Raw genomic sequence first — 22,500 nt, 5'->3', positions numbered from 1 at the left:
AGAATCCACGTCCAATATTCTACTTGTAAATGGATAACCTAAGAATCCAGGTCCAATATTCTACTTGTAAATGGATAACCTAAGAATCAAGGTCCAATATTCTACTTATAAATGGATAACCTAAGAATCCAGGTCCAATATTCTACTTGTAAATGGATAACCTAACAATCCAGGTCCAATATTCTACTTATAAATGGATAACCTAAGAATCCAGGTCCAATATTCTACTTATAAATGGAGAACCTAAGAATCCAGGTCCAATATTCTATTTATAAATGGATAACCTAAGAATCCAGGTCCAATATTCTACTTATAAATGGATAACCTAAGAATCCAGGTCCAATATTGTACTTATAAATGGATAACCTAAAAACCCAGGTCCAATATTCTACTTAAAAATGGATAATCTAAGAGTCCAGGTCCAATATTCCACTTATAAATGGATAACCTAAGAATCCAGGTCCAATATTCTACTTATAAATGGATAACCTAAGAATCCAGGTCCAATATTCTACTTAAAATGGATAACCTAAGAATCCAGGTCCAATATTCTACTTATAAATGGATAACCTAAGAATCCAGGTCCAATATTCTACTTAAAATGGGTAACCTAAAAATCCAGGTCCAATATTCTACTTATAAATGGATAACCTAAGAATCCAGATCCAATATTTTACTTATAAATGGATAACCTAAGAATCCAGGTCCAATATTCTACTTATAAATGGATAACCTAAGAATCCAGGTCCAATATTCTACTTATAAATGGATAACCTAAGAATCCAGGTCCAATATTCTACTTATAAATGGATAACCTAAGAATCCAGGTCCAATATTCTACTTAAAATGGATAACCTAAAAATCCAGGTCCAATATTCTACTTATAAATGGATAACCTAAGAATCCAGGTCCAATATTCTACTTATAAATGGACAACCTAAGAATCCAGGTCCAATATTCTACTTAAAAATGGATAATCTAAGAATCCAGGTCCAATATTCTACTTATAAATGAACAACCTAAGAATCCAGGTCCAATATTCTACTTATAAATGGATAACCTAAGAATCCAGGTCCAATATTCTACTTATAAATGGATAACCTAAGAATCCAGGTCCAATATTCTACTTATAAATGGATAACCTAAGAATCCAGGTCCAATATTCTACTTATAAATGGATAACCTAAGAATCCAGGTCCAATATTCTACTTATAAATGGATAACCTAAGAATCCAGGTCCAATATTCTACTTATAAATGGATAACCTAAGAATCCAGGTCCAATATTCTACTTAAAAATAGATAACCTAAGAGGTGTTTCATTTGAGAAGATTAAAACTGCGTTTCATTTGAGAAGATTAAAACTGCGTTTCATTTGAGAAGATTAAAACTGCGTTTCATTTGAGAAGATTAAAACTGCGTTTCATTTGAGATTAAAACTGCCTTTCATTTGAGAAGATTAAAACTGCGAGCTAATCCCACTCCAACACAAGCGGTGATTCGGCATGATCAGACATTAAAGGAAGTTGAAACTTAAAATGCAATTCCCATAAGACCGCCCAGATAGAGCTGAAGACTCTGATAGGATTGGCCTCATTGGTATCAATGCATTTTAAACTGAAACTCCAGCCCATACCTGTTGAATCGCCACCTGTGTTGGCCTAGTCTAAGTACAAGCCACAAATACAGGGGCAAAAGGACAAATCGTCCAGCAAATTCTATATTCTCTGGCTAAGAGTTCCCAACCAGGGTCTCCGAAAGGTTCCTTGAGGCTTGGAGGTTTCCCATGGAATATACTATAAAGTGACTTCTGTTTCGCTTCTCTTTACAAGATACACTGATTAGGATGTTAGTGGTCAGAGAACAACATATCAAAATTATTCAAATGAATTTAGAGTATCTTAATAATTCGAAATAACTCGTAATTCGTAACCGTTACTTTATTCTGTGTCAGGTTAAGTGATCTGATATCAGCTAAATTGGGGCTGGGGTTGGGGGAGAGGACAATTAGATAACTGGCAGATACCTAAATAATTTAAGGGTATCTAATAAATGAGGGAGGTTGAAAACCCCCAACAAACTCCCTCTTGATTCCTCTAATAAATGCAGCCACGTGTGTTACCTTTACTCCTTTTAACAAAACAAGATGCCATCTCTCCAACGGGATCAAAATTCCCCGGACTTGTGTCCAGGTTTCGACTCTCTAATAGGCGGGACATCTGTGTCCGCCGTGGCCATGAGACGATGGTACCACCTGACAGCGATTCTCAGAGACGTCACCGATACCCTCTCGTCCGCTCCGTGGAACGTATTCAACAGGTCTGGGGTTAAGACGTGAGGTGCGAAGCGGTAGATGCAAGAAGTTAGATTCAGATAGTGCTCTGTGTCTGTGTTGCCAATCAGCATCCCTGGAGTTGGAATCAGGGGAAAAGAAGGTTAGCTGTCGAGGACGATCTGTTTTGGGGTGTCATGGCTGACTGGTGAAGAAATTAGAGGGAAAAAGAAGGTAGTGGTAGTTAGGAAGACAAATATAAATCTGTAGTCGAGTATGTGATGGACGTAGTGTGTATGTCTTTGCATATGACCCTTTAGCAAACTTGAACAGTTAGTGCTCATACCTGTGTAAAGGAGATAAAAATTGGAAAAAATAACATCAACTACATTGAATTAAGATTGATAAATATACAAAAAACGTAAAAGCGCTGGTCGTCCTAATAAGCAGCACTAGGAAAGTTATCTAGAATGCTACACTGAACACTGAAGAAGATGCATTGTTTATTACGGTGAAATCTGACTTTAAAAAATAGCAGTGTGGGTACGCTCAGTTTCCTTTGGTTCAATCATCTGTTTAATTCCGGTTAATATGAAACTGAAAAATAGAATGTGTGAGAAATGAAAATGACTCTGGAAGAAAAATAGCTATTCAACTTCTAATATCATTAAATCTGAAAGAACTGCTGAAAATGTAACTTCAAGTGAGATGCTAGGTAGGTTATACATATTTTCCAAGAAATCTTTGTGTTTATTTATATATATATACATATATATACATATATATATATACATATATATCTATACAGTATATGTATATATATATATATATATGTATACATATATATACATATATATATATATATATATATATATATATATATATAGAGAGAGAGAGAGAGAGAGAGAGAGAGAGAGAGAGAGAGAGAGAGAGAGAGAGAGGAGAGAGAGAGAGAGAGAGAGAATTTGATATTAAACATTCCATATGAATTTTTAATATACTGTAGAAAGTCACAAACAGCATGTTTTGAGCACACTACCTTTCTTGTTTAGATGAAAATGGCAAAATGTTCTCTGAAAATCTAGATCACTTTTAATGGCATTTCATTCCACATCTATAAATTTATATATTGATTTGAATAAGAAGGAATAATTTATCATGCAGTTCTATAACACCAACTTACACTGTAGTCGTTTCTCTAAATATCACACATAATAAACATGCATTACATTAATAACATCAATAAGCGAAAGACATAGAATACCAATTTCCCCGATTAGTGCAAAGGAATCACACCAAACATGCTTGAACAACAGCTGATCAATCTACAGGAGTAAAAGATCTTGGTTATTTTCTGAAAGGTGATAGTGACCATCAAGGATTATTCTTTCATGATTGTCTTTCTTTCTGTTCCATAGAAAGTAATTTTTGGGTTAGAGTTCTTTTGCTTGAGGGTACACTCAGGCACACTGTTCTATCTTATTTCTCTTTCTCTTGTTTTGTTGAAGTTTTCATAGTTTATATAGATGTTTATTTTTATGTTGTTACTCTTCTTAAAATATTTAATTTTTCCTTGTTTTCTTTCCTCAATGGGCTATTTTTCCTTTTGGAGCCCCTGAGCTTATAGCATTCTGCTTTTCCAACTAGAGTTGTAACTTAGCAAGTAATAATAATAATAATGTGTCATTGCATAACTTTGACTGACTTGAGAAGATTTCGTATAAATTAATAATTAAGTTGCTACTATAAAAAAAGGTAAAAACATCATAACAAGAGTAATCCTTGATCAATCGTCAATAGAGAGAGAGAGAGAGAGAGAGAGAGAGAGAGAGAGAGAGAGAGAGAGAGAGAGAGAGAGAGAGAGAGAGAGAGAGAGAGAGAGTTCAAATTCGTCTGTAACTAAAAAATCTAAGACCTTCAAGGTTAAACGTCGAATTCCTCCAATGTTGAATTCTGTGACGAGATATCTGTCGAATTATCCACCGAGACATCTGTCGAAATATCTACCACTACATCCGTCGAATTGACCAAATCGACTTCCGGCGAGTGATCCAGGACCACAATGGAGGAGGAGGTGGTTGAGGTGGAGGTGGAGGTGGAGGTGGTAGTGGTAGTGGTGGTAGTGGTAGTGGTGGTAGTGGTGGATGTGGAGGTGGTGTAGGCCTCCAGATCAGCCGTCGCCATCACCCGGTGGTAGAAGCGAACGGCCTTGTTCATGTTGTCGACGGAGAGCCTTTCGTCATTTCCGTGGATTCTGTCGATCTCGTCCGCGGTCAGAAGCACCGGGTAGAAGCGATAGATCCCGTTCGTTAGGTTCAGGTAATGGCGGGTGTCCGTGTTTGCGATTAGTATGCCTGTAATGTGACGAGACAAACAAAAGACAACCCTGTAATATGACGAGACAAAAAATAAACCTATAGGCCCTTTGCGTCAAGATAAACTAAAAGCTAACCTGTAATGTGACGAGACAAACAAAAAGAAAACCTGTAATGTGACGAGACAAACAAAAGACAAACCTGTAATATGACGAGACAAAAAAATAAACCTATAGGCCCATTGCGTCAAGACAAACTAAAAGCTAACCTGTAATATGACGAGACAAACAAAAAGCAAATCTGTAATATGATGAGACAAACAAAAAGTAAACCTTTAATATGACGAGACAAAAATAACCTGTAAATCTAACAGAGGCCCTTTGCGTCAAGACAAACAAAAAGCAAACCTGTAATGTGACAAGACTAACAAAAGACAAACCTGTAATATGACGAGACAAATAAAAGAAACAAACCTGTAATATGGCGAGACAAAAAAAATAAACCTGTAAATCTAAGCGAGGCCCTTTGCGTCAAGACAAACAAAAAGCAAACCTGTAATGTGACGAGGCAAACAAAAGACTAACCTATAATATGACGAGACAAACAAAAATAAACATGTAAATCTAACAGAGGCCCTTTGCGTCAAGACAAACAAAAAGCAAACCTGTAACATGACAAGACAAACAAAAGACAAACCTGTAATATGACGAGACAAACAAAAAGCAGACCTGTAATATGACGAGACGAAAAACTAAACCTGTAAATCTAACCGAGGCCCTTTGCGCCAAGACAAACAAAAAGCAAACCTGTAACATGACAAGACAAACAAAAGACAAACCTGTAATATGACGAGACAAACAAAAACCTGTAATATGACGAGACAAACAAAATAACAAACTTGTAACATGACGAGACAAACAATAGATCAAACCTATAATATGACGAGACCAAAAAACACTGTAATATATTGGGACAAAAAATAAACCTGAAATATGACGAGACAAAAAAAAAAAATAACTTGCAATATGACGAGACAAAAAAAAAAGAAAAAACTGTAAAATGATGAGAAAAAAAACCCTGTAATATCACGAGACAAAAAAAAAAAAACAAAAAAAAAAAAACTGTAAAATGATGAGACAAAAAAAACCCTGTAATATCACGAGACAAAAAAAAACTGTAAAATGATGAGACAAAAAAAGCCTGTAATATAAAAAAAAAAAGACAAATATGAACTAATTCAAACGTAAATTTAATTATTAGATATAATGTATGACTGGATATGTATCTCTGAAACTGAAGAAATTATTTCTATTTGTGTAATTATAATCCAATTAATTAAAAACTAAAAAATATATTTCAGTGGCGATGACCGCAGTCTTTGAGATGCCAAATTGAATAAAACAAATCAATCAATGGATTAAACATTTAATCAAATAGCAATGTGATAAAATAGATATATTACCCGCATAGCAGCTTCATCGAACAGTTGCAATTAAATAAAAATACGTTTCTGAAATACTAAAGAAATAACTGTTAGGAAATGTAAGACATTTTCGCGAAGACCTGGAAGAATTTAGCAAGGCTTGTCATTAATATATGACAGATGAATATTAATATAATTCCATGATTGAATATAATAAAAAATGTTTGTTTGAGAATTACAAGAAAATTCTATGATATATGGATTAAGAATTTCAATTAAAATATGTGGTCCCCAGAAAAAGATGAATATTAATATAATTCCATGACTGAATATAATAAAAAAAAAATGAGAATTACAAGAAAGTTGATATATGGATTAAGAATTTCAATTAGGATATGTTGTCTATCTACAAATATAAGTATAAACATTACCTTAACACTGATGTTATGTTCTTACCCAATGGTACATTTAAGCAAGTTTTTGTTTTAATTTTCCAATTTGTTAACTTTATGTTATTTCTAAATATTACTTATCATTTGCATTAATTATATTCTTGTGTTCTCCCCTTGTTTAACTTTTGGGGATCTTACTTTGCACAAGATTGGGCACAAAATCGCGAACTTTTAATTTATCCTAACATATTCAGAAACTATAAAAACTATATACAATAATTCATTATATGAAAAAGTTATCTGGACAGACAAAAGTTCATTCCAGTTAAAACTAGAGGGGCACTTAGTAGAGCGCAGACCTCCGTCAACGCAGCTTATTTCTCGTCCTTGATCTTTGACCTTAACATGTATTAATTAGCGTGGATTTTCATAAACTCAAATATGAACCAAGTATGAAGTTTCTGTGACAACGATGTCCAAACTTATGGCTGATCAAGTTAATTGGAGATTTTCCTTGACCTTGACCTTGACCTTCCAAAATTTAATAGTTTCCAGCTTTTTGCATAATAGTTAATCCCTGCAAGTTTCATTATTCTACGAGTAAAATTGTGACCAGGAAGCAAAAAAAAAAAAAAAAAAAAATCTACATTCTCGGTACTCGATTCGGCAATTGATAACTAATTATAATGGTATCACAATCAAAATGAGCCCGATGCCCAATTCCGAGTAATATATTTCTGGAGTCAATCGTTTGTGTATATCATTTCCGAGTGATTGGACTTACTTCATGTTTAATGTAGCCTGATGCAATTACGCTTCAGAAAAGCGACTGTTTATGTTTTCAGACATCTAAGGTAATTTACAGTGTGTTCATTCAGTAGAACAAAAGGTAACTGATTAAACTATGTATGTATGTGTATGTGTATATACAGTATATATATATATATATATATACACAAATGTATATATATATATATATGTCTATAAATATATACATATATATATATATAATATATATACACACACAAATGTATATATATATATATATATATATATATATATATATATATATATATATATGTTTATAAATATATACATATATATATAATATATATATATACATACATATATATATATATATATATATATATATATATATATATGTATGTATGTATATATATATATATGTGTGTGTGTGTGTTCAAAAGACACACACACGACCACGCACGTAATTCTACTTTCTTACCATAAGCAGGAATCATGCCACTTGTTGCTTCAGTAATTCCGTGATTGCTCTTTCATACAATCAACATCCCATGTATTAAAGATATTGTTTACCGTCAAACACTTTACTTTCGTAAACCTTATTTCAAACTTCTATTACACATACTTTCACAGTTTTAACAATTTTAAAAGTGCTCTACTCTATCGCTGATAAGTATAGTTAATACTTCTCTGGAATGTATATATTGAGAAAATTACTGTCGAGTCAGCGAATTCTACTCAGGGGATTGAACTAACAGTAGATCTTTCACAGAGAAATTCGCCAATAGAAAAAAAAAGTTAGGAATAAACTAAGTTAACGCTAAAAAGATGACAGATCCAAGAAATGAGACAATGGCTTATACTGACAAAGTTAAAGAAAATAATTCATTGGTTTAAGATCCACACAGAGAAAAAAGGACGTTGGAAAAACTCCAAAAGATATATCATTTATTGATATAAGATTTTCTTCAATTGGAAATGTTATTACAGACACAAATAAAGAAAATTGGAAAGCTAATACCAAAATTAATTGTATACAATGTGAACAGTGATGAAGACGATGTAGTAAATTCTTTAAATGAGAAAAAGCCTTATTTGCAATCGATTCAAAATGTCAAGATGATAAGTCTGTTTATTAAGAAACATCCACCGAGTTTGACTGCCCACTTCATGCTGAAATGTGATCCTGAAATTCAAAAGTCTATTCATGAAAATGGAGACAGGACTATGTTACGATGGGGCACGTACATTATACATGATAAGTACTACGAGATCACCTGCTTCTACTGTCAATGGTATGGAAAACCAAATTTAAGATTGATGGTAAAGTCTGTGGAAAATTTGAAGGAAATCATACCACCATGAAATGCAACTCTCTTCAAGCAAAATGTATAAATTATGCTAAACTAAAAAATGATCAGGTGGTGAATTTGAGAAATTACAAAGCTTCTTCTTTGCTCAAGGGGATAGCTACTGCACTGCGATTGTTCAGTGGCTACTCTCCTCTTGGTAAGGGTAGAGAAGACTCTTTAGCTATGATAAGCAGCTCTTCTAAGAGAAGGACAATACGAATCTTTGTTCTCTAGTCTTGGGATTGCCGAATCCCTTAATAGAGATCTAGCTAAAATCAGTGCATGGTGAAAATTATGGGGTATGAAGTTGAATCCTAACAAAACTCAAAGTATGATTGTAAGTAGGTCAAGGAACGTGGTTCCTCAACATTTCGATCTCAGCATTGATAATGTTTCTTTAACTTTGTATGACTTAATTTTTTAGGTGTGATTCTCGACAGCAAAGTCTTTCAAGGAGTTGAAGAATTTTTTTGTTTTCGAATCACTACGATAACATGGAATTGGACTACGCTATAAGATTTTCTAAATACCTAATCTATGCATAAGACAAACGAATCTTTTGGAAATTGCAGAGTGCTGTGTTTTTCAATGAGTGGCAGGACCAGAAAAAACAGCTCAGGGTAAAAATCCATTTTGGTAAAACCCAGCCCCCAAATATCAAATATCCTAATTGACAAGACAGGGGTTGCAATCGATAATTTATCAAGGTAGAAATAGATGAATAGGGAATTTAGAATAAACAAGAGTCGGTTTCTGAACTAACCTGGTGCAGCTACCGAAGTTGGATAGAGATGTTTTGTGGCGGATACGATTAACCTCCATCCTGGAACCTTTGGCCCATAGGGGGAGACGGGGTGGGCTTCCCTCTGCCTCTGAACCTTGACCTAATTTATGAAAATATATGTATCTATAGGTTCAATAACTTAGCAAAAAATAAGTTTCAAGTTCTTAGTGGGTTGAACAACAGTAATTGCTACTTGAAAACAATTTTGGATGTTCTTTCAAAACATAAGATCATTTTAGGCATATAATAAAGACACTTCCAAAAAGAGAGAGAGAGAGAGAGAGAGAGAGAGAGAGAGAGAGGAGAGAGAGAGAGAGAGAGAGAGAGAGAGAGAGAGAGAGAGAGAGTTCTTATGGTTCAGGAATCACCAATACAATTGAATAATATCAATTACGACTTGAAAACAATTTTGGAAGTTTCTTTCAAAACCAAAGAAAATTTTATGCACAAAATAAAACCGCTTAACAAACTTTAAATGAACTTGAAATCATACAATACACGATATTGATAATAAGAAAAGAACGTGGGCGTATTGGGCGTACCCACCTTGACCTTGGGGTCATTGATAACGTTGATGTCGTGCCGAAGAACGTCATCCAAGCTTTGTCCCGGATGCACACGATGGTTGACCAAGGCGGACCCAGAAGTCGGCACGACGTTCTCCTGAAGAAGGAAGGAGATTTTTTTTACAATATAATAGTGAAAATTAGAGTTGTTGAGAAGTGGAGGTCACTTGATAAAAAAATAACGTTAAAACCTCTTTTTTCCCACTTCTTCTCCTCCCCTAACTCATAAATAGACTGTAAATGTTACAATATATCATGAAGTTCATCTATAAGTTTTATTGCAAAATTTATCATCTTGAGAGAGAGAGAGAGAGAGAGAGAGAGAGAGAGAGAGAGAGAGAGAGAGAGAGAGAGAGAGAGAGAGAGAGAGAGAAAGAGAGAGTCATACTTGTTCTCTTATTGCACATATATATATATATATATATATATATATATATGTATATATATATATATATATATATATATATATATATATATATATATATATATATATATATATGTGTGTGTGTGTGTGTGTGTTTACATAAATATGTATATTATATGTGCATATATATACACACACATATATATACATATATATATATATATATATATATATATATATATATATATAAATATATATATATATATATATATATATATATATATATATATATATATAAAAGTATGTGTACGTGCGTGTGTGTGTATGAATTAAATAATCTTTCATTATTCTAAGAGTTTATACCTGATTCTGCTAGATTCTTCTATTAAGTCGCAACACTACATTTTTGTATTCGTCTGTAAATTTATGTTTTCGTTTACATACGTAAAGATATGATTATAATAATAGCATGAGACACTGAAAAAGTACATACGAGTTTAAGAAAGAAAGACAAAACACTTACAAGAGCAAGTAAATTCAAGTAAAACAAGAATTAAATGCATAATAATGCATATTCAGATATAAAATACCAAGATATAAAGAGAAGTGAATAAATATGAAACTCAGAAAATAAACACTTATTATTATTATTATTATTATTATTATTATTATTATTATTATTATTATTATTATTATTATTATTACAAACCAAGCTGCAACCCTAGTTGGAAAAGCAAGAAGCTATAAGCCCAAGGGCTACAACAGAGAAAATACCCCGATGAGGAAAGGAAATAGGGGAATAAAACTGATGGCTAAGCATATAAAAATAAGCACACATGCACACAGTGAGTGAAGTTCAAATGACATTACAGGTTTAAAGGCCGCTCCTGAATGGGAGAAGCAAGGTACAGTGACAATAATTAAATAGCACACAGAATACTTTCAATATAAGTTTCTTTATTATTATTATTATTATTATTATAATTATTATTTTTTTTTTCATTATTATTATTATTATCATTACTTGCTAAGCTACAACTCTAGATGGAAAAGCAGGATGCTACAAGCCCCGGGGCTCCAACACTGAAAATAGCCCAATGAGGAAAGAAAACATGGAAAAATAAAATATTTTAAGAAAAGTAACATTCAAATAAATATTTCCTATATAAATAATAAAATTTTTAACAAAACAAGAGGAAGGGAAATAAGACAGAATAGTGTGCCCGAGTGTACCCTCAAGCAAGAGAACTCTAACCCAAGACAGTGGAAGACATAAATAGAGAGGAACAAATAAGCACTGCATAGAGAGTAATGGGTGGGAGAATGAATTCAAATAACATCAAATGTTAATAGACTTCTCAACAGAAATGAATTTAGTCCAGGAAACTAATTAGAGCAAATGGAAAATCAGCAGAGAAAAAGAGAATCGAATTCCCCGAGTCCCCTTACCTTGACACCAACTTTGACCATGGTGACAGCAGTGGTGGTGCGAACAAAGGCGTTGGTGTTCCGAACTTGGGACATCACCATCTCCAGAAGGGGCTTGAACAGCCACACGTTGGCGTACAGCATCTTGTAGGGCCACGACGCCTGAGGGAGAAGTGATCGATAAGAGGATGGAATGTGGATCTCTTATTATTTATATACTGGCGAATTTCTCGAGCCGTCTGAAGACTAATTTCTCTGTATGGGATGTTATTGGAGCATATGTTTGAATGATCACTTTATACTTCTTATTTATTTTGATAATCAATCCTGCAATTTTATCACTAATACTACAAAATTCTTTTGTTACCTGCAAGATGTTTATTAAGAAAACTGTATGGGATCTTATTGGTTCATATGTTTGAATGATCTTCAGTTTATACTTCTTATTTATTTTAATAACCAATCCTGCAATTTTATCACTAATACTACAAAATTCTTTTGTTACCTGCAAGATTTTTATTAAGAAAACCCAATCCATTTTCTTTGTTGCCTTCATGTCCTCCAAAGCATATATATGGCCCTCTTGTCACTATATAAGTGGCAATATTAAAATTGTTGGCACTGTTATTATCCAGAATGACCGCCCATCATATTGGGCATCAACTCTATGAACAAAGTTCTACGGATTAGAATACTCATATCGAACGAAAAGAAAACAGAAATACTGTAATGTCAAGTTTTAACTGAAATACATTTGGACTAATTGATAAAAGAAAAAAAAACATAAATCTCTAAACAAAATATATTTTAGACACAAGCGGCTAAGAGAAGGGTAATAAGTGAAGGTACAGAAGTGGTACATAATGAAGTGATATTACAATCTCCCTTGAACTTGCGACTGTAAACAAATCATTAACGAGACTTACAATCGGTAGCGCAGGGAAATGTGAAATCATAAATCCTTTTATATCAAAATTATAAATTCTGTAATTATATGATTATATTACAAAAACGGATATTACATTCCATTCTTATAATTGTATCACAGAGGGAGCCTCCTTGAATAATGCTCTCGAAGGGACCTTATTAGACTAGTCATTTCAAAATATCACTCACCAACTACTAATTACTGTATAATAATCAAATATATCACTAATTAACTTACTGACGACGCCAAGTAATCGAACATCTCTGCCTCCGGTCCTGTCCCGAACATGGATGGCTGGGGATACTGTTCTAGATTATATATAGCCTTCCCTAAACGAGGAGCGACCTGCTCCATTGGGGGCATCGAGGAGTGACCACCCTCGCCCTCCGTCTCCAAGAGGACACTCATCCAACCCTTCTCTGTCACCCCAATTCTGTAAAAGCAGAGAAAAGGGAGAGGTTACTCTAACAGTTGTACAGTGAGATCTCATAGAGGCTGTACTTTACCAGGACGTATTTCATGAAAGCCACGTTAATAGGAAGTATTCCATGAAACCACGTAACCAGGATATATTTCATGAAAACCACGTTACCAGGACGTATTTCATGAAACCACGTAACCAGGATATATTTCATGAAAACCACGTTACTAGGGAGTATTTCATGAAAGCCACGTTACTGGGAAGTATTTCATGAAAACCACGTTACTGGGAAGTATTTCATTAAATTGACGTTACTAGGAAGTATTTCATGACAGCCACGTTACTAGGAAGTATTTCAAGAAAGCCACGTTACTAGGAATTATTTCAAGAAAGCCACGTTACTAGGAAGTATTTCATGAAAGCTACGTTATTAGGAAGTATTTCATTAAATTGACGTTACTAGGAAGTATTTCATGAAAGCCCCGTTACTAGGAAGTATTTCATGAAAGCCACGTTACCAGGATATATTTCATGAAAACCACGTTACTGGGAAGTATTTCATGAAAACCACGTTACCAGGATATATTTCATGAAAACCACGTTACTGGGAAGTATTTCATGAAAACCACGTTACCAGGATATATTTCATGAAAACCACGTTACCAGGACGTATTTCATGAAAACCACGTTACCAAGACGTATTTCATGAAACCACGTTACTGGGAAGTATTTCATTAAATTGACGTTACTAGGAAGTATTTCATGACAGCCACGTTACTAGGAAGTATTTCATGAAAACCACGTTACCAGGACGTATTTCATGAAAACCACGTTACCAGGACGTATTTCATGAAAGCCACGTTACCAGGACGTATTTCATGAAAACCATGTTACCAAGACGTATTTCATGAAACCACGTTACTGGGAAGTATTTCATTAAATCGACGTTACTAGGAAGTATTTCATGAAAACCACGTTACCAGGAAGTATTTCATGAAAGCCACGTTACTGGGAAGTATTTCATGAAAGCCACGTTACTGGGAAGTATTTCATTAAATTGACGTTACTAGGAAGTATTTCATGACAGCCACGTTACTAGGAAGTATTTCATGAAAACCACGTTACCAGGACGTATTTCATGAAAACCACGTTACCAGGACGTATTTCATGACAGTCACGTTACTAGGAAGTATTTCATGACAGCCACGTTACTAGGAAGTATTTCATGAAAACCACATTACCAGAACGTATTTCATGAAAACCACGTTACCAGGACGTATTTTATGAAAACCACGTTACCAAGACGTATTTCATGAAACCACTTTACTGGGAAGTATTTCATTAAATAGACGTTACTAGGAAGTATTTCATGAAAACCACGTTACCAGGACGTATTTCATGAAAACCACGTTACCAGGAAGTATTTCATTAAATCGACGTTACTAGGAAGTATTTCATGAAAACCACGTTACCAAGACGTATTTCATGAAACCACGTTACTGGGAAGTATTTCATTAAATCGACGTTACTAGGAAGTATTTCATGAGAGCCACGTTACGAGGATAAATTTCATGAAAACCACGTTACCAGGAAGTATTTCATGAAAGCCACGTTACTGGGAAGTATTTCATGAGAGCCACGTTACGAGGATAAATTTCATGAAAACCACGTTACCAGGAAGTATTTCATGAAAGCCACGTTATTGGGAAGTATTTCATGAGAGCCACGTTACGAGGAAAAATTTCATGAAAACCACGTTACCAGGAAGTATTTCATGACAGCCACGTTACTAGGAAGTATTTCATGAGAGCCACGTTACGAGGATAAATTTCATGAAAACCACGTTACCAGGAAGTATTTCATGAAAGCCACGTTACTGGGAAGTATTTCATGAGAGCCACGTTACGAGGATAAATTTCATGAAAACCACGTTACCAGGAAGTATTTCATGAAAGCCACGTTATTGGGAAGTATTTCATGAGAGCCACGTTACGAGGAAAAATTTCATGAAAACCACGTTACCAGGAAGTATTTCATGACAGCCACGTTACTAGGAAGTATTTCATGAGAGCCACGTTACGAGGATAAATTTCATGAAAACCACGTTACCAGGAAGTATTTCATAAGAGCCACGTTACCAGGACGTATTTCATGAAAACCGCATTACCTGATCAAAGTTACATAGGGACACCTGGGGTTAAGTCAAGTAAGTTCAGGTGAAGTTAACGGTTAAAGATGACTGGTTTCAGTTCCGGTTCCTTCAGAATAGATGCTCCTCAGAACGTCAGCCAGGCAAGCCCTACCACAGCAGTAGCCTCCCCACTAAACAGCTTAAACTCACGGTCCCGCGCGGGGATCGATCTCTTGCCATGCGAATGCTATGCAAACACGTTACCACAATACTAGCCAGGAGGCTAGTTTGATTTGAATTAGGTTAGTGCAGCCAGAATCAATACAGATAGCTACACGAAATACTTCGGAAACATGTCAGGTCAAAAGCTATTTGACGTATATATGAGAAAATAACCAGTTGTGACGTGGTTCGTAGAATTATCAAAGGATGTAACCTAGCGTATACTGACATTCATCATGTGGGTACGGCGATCAGACTGTTCGATGGCGAGACTCGAGAGAGGGTTGTTGAAACAATCGGTGAATCAATCAATCAGAGCGGGGAAATAAATGAGATTAAGAAGGAGACAGTAAAACTAACGGATACCGACGCCGTTGTTTCACCAGAGAGAGAGAGAGAGAGAGAGAGAGAGAGAGAGAGAGAGAGAGAAATCTGTGTTATAAGAGCATAAATTCACTCGATCTTCTTATTTGATTCCTAATAAGCTTAGCATAATTCTTAACATTTAAACAGTGTTTCTAAGGTAAACAATTTCAATCGTTATAAAATAAATAAAACTGGACAAGTATCAGCCACTACGAATCCCCCCTCCCCCCGACACATGGATAAAATTTCAATTAAGGCTCAGGAGATTTTTCTTCCTGTATGAGGGTAAGTAGGACAGTTGATCCCAGGTCAGAGAATAGTTATGAAAAAATTAGCTTCAGGAAATCAATAAGTCAGTTTCAGACGCTAATGGAGTTTCCACTCGCACTTAAAAAGCATATATATATATATATATATATATATATATATATATATATATATATATATATATATATATATATATATATATATATATATATATATATATATATATGTGTGTGTGTGTGTGTGTGTGTGTGTGTGTATATATATATAAAACTTAGTCTACCATACGACACAAGAATTACAATTAATATCCAAAGGAGAATTACTTGAGGTTTCTTTTCGGACAAATTCATTAAGCCAGTATAAATCTCAGCAGCGAACTAATAATCTAGTGGTTAGTCAACTGTGGTGGATCACAAGTTGGAGAGGAAATTGGTTATGGCTAGCAACCTCATCATAAAATACTATTATTATTATTATTATTATTATCATTATTATTATTATTATTATTATTATTATTATTATTATTATTATCATTATTAGCTAAGCTACAACCCGAGTTGGAAAAGCAGAATGCTATAAGCCCAGAGGCTCCAACAGGGAACATAGCCCAGTGAGGAAAGGAAAAAAGGAAAATAGAATATTTTAAGAAGAGTAACAACATTAAAATAATTATCTCCTATATAAACTATAAAAACTTTAAAAAAAAGCGGAAGAAAAATAAAAAAAGATAGAATAGTCTGCCCGAGTATACCCTCAAGCAAGAGAACTCTAACCCAAGACAGTGGAAAACCATGGTACAGAGGCTATAGCACTACCCAAGACTAGAGAACAATGGTTTGATTTTGGAGTGTCCTTCTCCTAGAAGAGCTGCTTACCATAGCTAAAGAGTCTCTTCTACCCTAGCAGTAAAAGAGAGGAATAGTTATCTCTGGAGGCAAATCCTCTATGGGAAAAAATACAACTAATTTGAGAATGCTTGACGTTGTGACTATTGAGTATTTGAGAAGCGTTGATACTTCAGGAGGTGAAGAATGGATATTCACAGTGTGATGCTATAATACAGTAGTGACAGTACGACTCAGTGGCTGATCAGGCGTTGTAAGGTATGCACGAATGAGGTAATGACCCAAAGATACGGATGAAAGGAATAATCATTACAGTTTATAAAGGGAAATATGGTAAGGGAGATGGTTAGAATTCAGGGACACGATGCTTCTTGGTATACTCGCGACGGTGTGCGGTAGGAGCAGATTGACAGTCACTGAGACACGACATCCCTCACTTTCGCACCCAAATTAGCCACTTTCCAAAATACATATTCTAAAACATGATTCATTTACATATCAAAATCTAAATTCACCAATATACTACACCATATAACATTAACCCTTTTACCCCCAAAGTATGTTGAACTTTCCAGCCCATTTTGCTATATCTTTTTTTTTTAATTGCTCTAACAGCCTTAATTTCTGTCATAGAGAGGTCAGGTTGGTCTCAATCTTTTGTAAAATGCCTGAAGTTTCTCATAAAGCTATCAAAAATAGATAAATAACAGTGTTTTGCAAGAACGTACCAGTACGTCCATTGGGGGTGAAAGGTTAATAATCACCACTTTGCTACTACGATTCTATTAGCATACAACTTTTTCTCTTCACCTTCAAACTTTTCACAGGACTTTATCACAAGAAACACTTGATAAACACGCCATATTTGCTATACTTAAGCTGTTCTTATTTATCGTTCTCTGATGTCCTTATGGATGAAGTGGTAGGAGAAGTCAGAAAGAAAAATGAGTCCCAAACGAGTGTGGAATGGCCATGATTGTAGTTGATCCAATACTGATAAAGGATAGCATAAACTGCAAAGACTAGCAAAGGAGGTTGAAAATACTTGCATGCAGAGAAAATTGAGTTAATGTGAACACTCTTACGGTAATAAGAGTAATAACCAGAAAGATAAATAAATTTGTCATGTGAATGGTGTAATGTTGATTTATAACACTGTTAATGAAGGTTTTCTCTTGCTTGAGGGTACACTCGGGCACATTATTCTATCTTATTTCTCTTCCTCTTATGTAAAAATTTTTATAGTTTATATAGGAAATATTTATTTCAATATTGTTACTGTTCTTAAAATATTTCATTTTTTCTCTTGTTTGCTTTCCTCACTGCGATATTATCCCTGTTGGAGCCCCTGGGCTTATAGCATCCTGCTTTTCCAACTAGGGTTGTATGTAGCTTACCAAATACTACTACTACTAATAATGATAATAATAATAAAAACATTGAGAGGTTTGACTTGAAATTCCTATGGAAGCACAGTTTTGAATGAAGGAAGTGATTGCTTAACCTATTTCCTTTACATAAGTGAAGTGGGAATACTGGAAGTGAAGAAACGAAAAAAGGTGAATTTGTTATATTTTTTTTATTAGACATTAGTTCACCAAACGTTTTACTGGGATCCACAAGACACTAGAAGAATTGGAAGACCAAGGCCTACATGGCTGAGGACTATGAAGCGTTATGTGGGAGATGATAAATGGAGAAGTATTGATTTAAAGGCCTCAAGATAAGGACGACTGTCGAAATTCTAATCGTGGCCCTTTTCTTCAACAGGCGTAGAAGGATATGATGATGATGATGATGATGATGATGAAGATGAAGATGAAGATGAAGATGATGATGATGATGATGATGTATTAAAATACCCAAATATTTGGATATACACTCAAAAAGCGGTTAGAAGTTTGGAAAACGATGAAAGATAGAGCAGAGATTTTAATAAAATTGAAAATAAAAGAGGATGATTTTTATAAAATTGAAAATAAAAGAGGATGATTTTTATAAAATTGAAAATAAAAGAGGATGATTTTTATAAAATTGAAAATAAACGAGGATGATTTTTATAAAATTGAAAATAAACGAGGATGATTTTTATAAAATTGAAAATAAAAGAGGATGATTTTTATAAAATTGAAAATAAAAGAGGATGATTTTTATAATATTGAAAATAAAAGAGGATGATTTTTATAAAATTGAAAATAAAAGAGGATGATTTTTATAAAATTGAAAATAAAAGAGGATGATTTTTATAAAATTGAAAATAAAAGAGGATGATTTTTATAAAATTGAAAATAAAAGGGGAGGATTTTTATAAAATTGAAAATAAAAGAGGAGGATTTCTATAAAATTGAAAATAAAAGAGGATGATTTTTATAAAATTGAAAATAAAAGGGGAGGATTTTTATAAAATTGAAAATAAAAGAGGATGATTTTTATAAAATTGAAAATAAAAGAGGATGATTTTTATAAAATTGAAAATAAAAGAGGATGATTTTTATAAAATTGAAAATAAAAGGGGAGGATTTTTATAAAATTGAAAATAAAAGAGGAGGATTTCTATAAAATTGAAAATAAAAGGGGAGGATTTTTATAAAATTGAAAATAAAAGAGGATGATTTTTATAAAATTGAAAATAAAAGAGGATGATTTTTATAAAATTGAAAATAAAAGAGGATGATTTTAATAAAATTGAAAATAAAAGAGGATGATTTTTATAAAATTGAAAATAAAAGAGGATGATTTTTATAAAATTGAAAATAAAAGAGGATGATTTTTATAAAATTGAAAATAAAAGAGGATGATTTTTATAATATTGAAAATAAAAGAGGATGATTTTTATAAAATTGAAAATAAAAGAGGATGATTTTTATAAAATTGAAAATAAAAGGGGAGGATTTTTATAAAATTGAAAATAAAAGGGGAGGATTTTTATAAAATTGAAAATAAAAGAGGATGATTTTTATAAAATTGAAAATAAAAGAGGAGGATTTTTATAAAATTGAAAATAAACGAGGATGATTTTTATAAAATTGAAAATAAAAGAGGATGATTTTTATAAAATTGAAAATAAAAGAGGATGATTTTTATAATATTGAAAATAAACGAGGATGATTTTTATAAAATTGAAAATAAAAGGGGAGGATTTTTATAAAATTGAAAATAAAAGAGGAGGATTTCTATAAAATTGAAAATAAAAGAGGATGATTTTTATAAAATTAAAAATAAAAGGGGAGGATTTTTATAAAATTGAAAATAAAAGAGGATGATTTTTATAAAATTGAAAATAAAAGAGGATGATTTTTATAAAATTGAAAATAAACGAGGATGATTTTTATAAAATTGAAAATAAACGAGGATGATTTTTATAAAATTGAAAATAAAAGAGGATGATTTTTATAAAATTGAAAATAAAAGAGGATGATTTTTATAATATTGAAAATAAAAGAGGATGATTTTTATAAAATTGAAAATAAAAGAGGATGATTTTTATAAAATTGAAAATAAAAGAGGATGATTTTTATAAAATTGAAAATAAAAGAGGATGATTTTTATAAAATTGAAAATAAAAGGGGAGGATTTTTATAAAATTGAAAATAAAAGAGGATGATTTTTATAAAATTGAAAATAAAAGAGGATGATTTTTATAAAATTGAAAATAAAAGAGGATGATTTTTATAAAATTGAAAATAAAAGAGGAGGATTTCTATAAAATTGAAAATAAAAGAGGATGATTTTTATAAAATTGAAAATAAAAGAGGATGATTTTTATCAAATTGAAAATAAAAGAGGATGATTTTTATCAAATTGAAAATAAAAGAGGATGATTTTTATAAAATTGAAAATAAAAGAGGATGATTTTTATAAAATTGAAAATAAAAGAGGATGATTTTTATAAAATTGAAAATAAAAGAGGATGATTTTTATAAAATTGAAAATAAAAGAGGATGATTTTTATAAAATTGAAAATAAAAGAGGATGATTTTTATAGAATTGAAAATAAAAGAGGATGATTTTTATAAAATTGAAAATAAAAGGGGAGGATTTTTATAAAATTGAAAATAAAAGAGGATGATTTTTATCAAATTGAAAATAAAAGAGGATGATTTTTATCAAATTGAAAATAAAAGAGGATGATTTTTATAAAATTGAAAATAAAAGAGGATGATTTTTATAAAATTGAAAATAAACGAGGATGATTTTTATAAAATTGAAAATAAAAGAGGATGATTTTTATAAAATTGAAAATAAAAGAGGATGATTTTTATAATATTGAAAATAAAAGAGGATGATTTTTATAAAATTGAAAATAAAAGAGGATGATTTTTATAAAATTGAAAATAAAAGAGGAGGATTTCTATAAAATTGAAAATAAAAGAGGATGATTTTTATAAAATTGAAAATAAAAGGGGAGGATTTTTATAAAATTGAAAATAAAAGAGGATGATTTTTATAAAATTGAAAATAAAAGAGGATGATTTTTATAAAATTGAAAATAAAAGAGGATGATTTTTATAATATTGAAAATAAAAGAGGATGATTTTTATAAAATTGAAAATAAAAGAGGATGATTTTTATAAAATTGAAAATAAAAGGGGAGGATTTTTATAAAATTGAAAATAAAAGAGGATGATTTTTATAAAATTGAAAATAAACGAGGATGATTTTTATAAAATTGAAAATAAAAGAGGATGATTTTTATAAAATTGAAAATAAACGAGGATGATTTTTATAAAATTGAAAATAAAAGAGGATGATTTTTATAAAATTGAAAATAAAAGAGGATGATTTTTATAATATTGAAAATAAAAGAGGATGATTTTTATAAAATTGAAAATAAAAGAGGATGATTTTTATAAAATTGAAAATAAAAGGGGAGGATTTTTATAAAATTGAAAATAAAAGAGGATGATTTTTATAAAATTGAAAATAAAAGGGGAGGATTTTTATAAAATTGAAAATAAAAGAGGATGATTTTTATAAAATTGAAAATAAAAGAGGAGGATTTCTATAAAATTGAAAGTAAAAGAGGATGATTTTTATAAAATTGAAAATAAAAGAGGATGATTTTTATCAAATTGAAAATAAAAGAGGATGATTTTTATCAAATTGAAAATAAAAGAGGATGATTTTTATAAAATTGAAAATAAAAGAGGATGATTTTTATAAAATTGAAAATAAAAGAGGATGATTTTTATAAAATTGAAAATAAAAGAGGATGATTTTAATAAAATTGAAAATAAAAGAGGATGATTTTTATAAAATTGAAAATAAAAGAGGATGATTTTTATAAAATTGAAAATAAAAGAGGATGATTTTTATAAAATTGAAAATAAAAGAGGATGATTTTTATAATATTGAAAATAAAAGAGGATGATTTTTATAAAATTGAAAATAAAAGAGGATGATTTTTATAAAATTGAAAATAAAAGGGGAGGATTTTTATAAAATTGAAAATAAAAGAGGATGATTTTTATAAAATTGAAAATAAAAGAGGATGATTTTTATAAAATTGAAAATAAAAGAGGAGGATTTCTATAAAATTGAAAATAAAAGAGGATGATTTTTATAAAATTGAAAATAAAAGAGGATGATTTTTATCAAATTGAAAATAAAAGAGGATGATTTTTATAAAATTGAAAATAAAAGAGGATGATTTTTATAAA

The 22,500-nt window shown here is 31.7% G+C and overlaps 1 protein-coding gene across 4 annotated transcripts in view; it reads right to left on the bottom strand.

Moving 5' to 3' along the window:
* Window positions 1-22,500, bottom strand: part of LOC137634129 (N-fatty-acyl-amino acid synthase/hydrolase PM20D1-like) — an 80,341-nt gene that overhangs the window by 9,469 nt on the left and 48,372 nt on the right. For 3 of the 4 annotated variants that reach the window (XM_068366362.1, XM_068366361.1, XM_068366363.1), the window contains exons 8-12: window positions 12,826-13,021; window positions 11,682-11,822; window positions 9,849-9,965; window positions 9,282-9,402; window positions 4,187-4,625 (exon numbers count right to left, since the gene is read on the bottom strand). In XM_068366362.1, coding sequence (XP_068222463.1) covers window positions 4,195-4,625; window positions 9,282-9,402; window positions 9,849-9,965; window positions 11,682-11,822; window positions 12,826-13,021 — 1,006 coding nt within the window. In that variant the 3' untranslated portion in view covers window positions 4,187-4,194. Of the gene's footprint in view, window positions 1-2,121; window positions 2,408-4,186; window positions 4,626-9,281; window positions 9,403-9,848; window positions 9,966-11,681; window positions 11,823-12,825; window positions 13,022-22,500 lie in introns of all 4 variants that reach the window. The other variant, XM_068366364.1, reaches the window with a different exon arrangement.

The sequence above is a fragment of the Palaemon carinicauda genome, chromosome 44, assembly GCF_036898095.1.
Source record: "Palaemon carinicauda isolate YSFRI2023 chromosome 44, ASM3689809v2, whole genome shotgun sequence".
In the NCBI taxonomy this organism is placed as follows: domain Eukaryota; kingdom Metazoa; phylum Arthropoda; class Malacostraca; order Decapoda; family Palaemonidae; genus Palaemon; species Palaemon carinicauda.
This window is presented reverse-complemented; position numbering and strand designations above follow the sequence as displayed.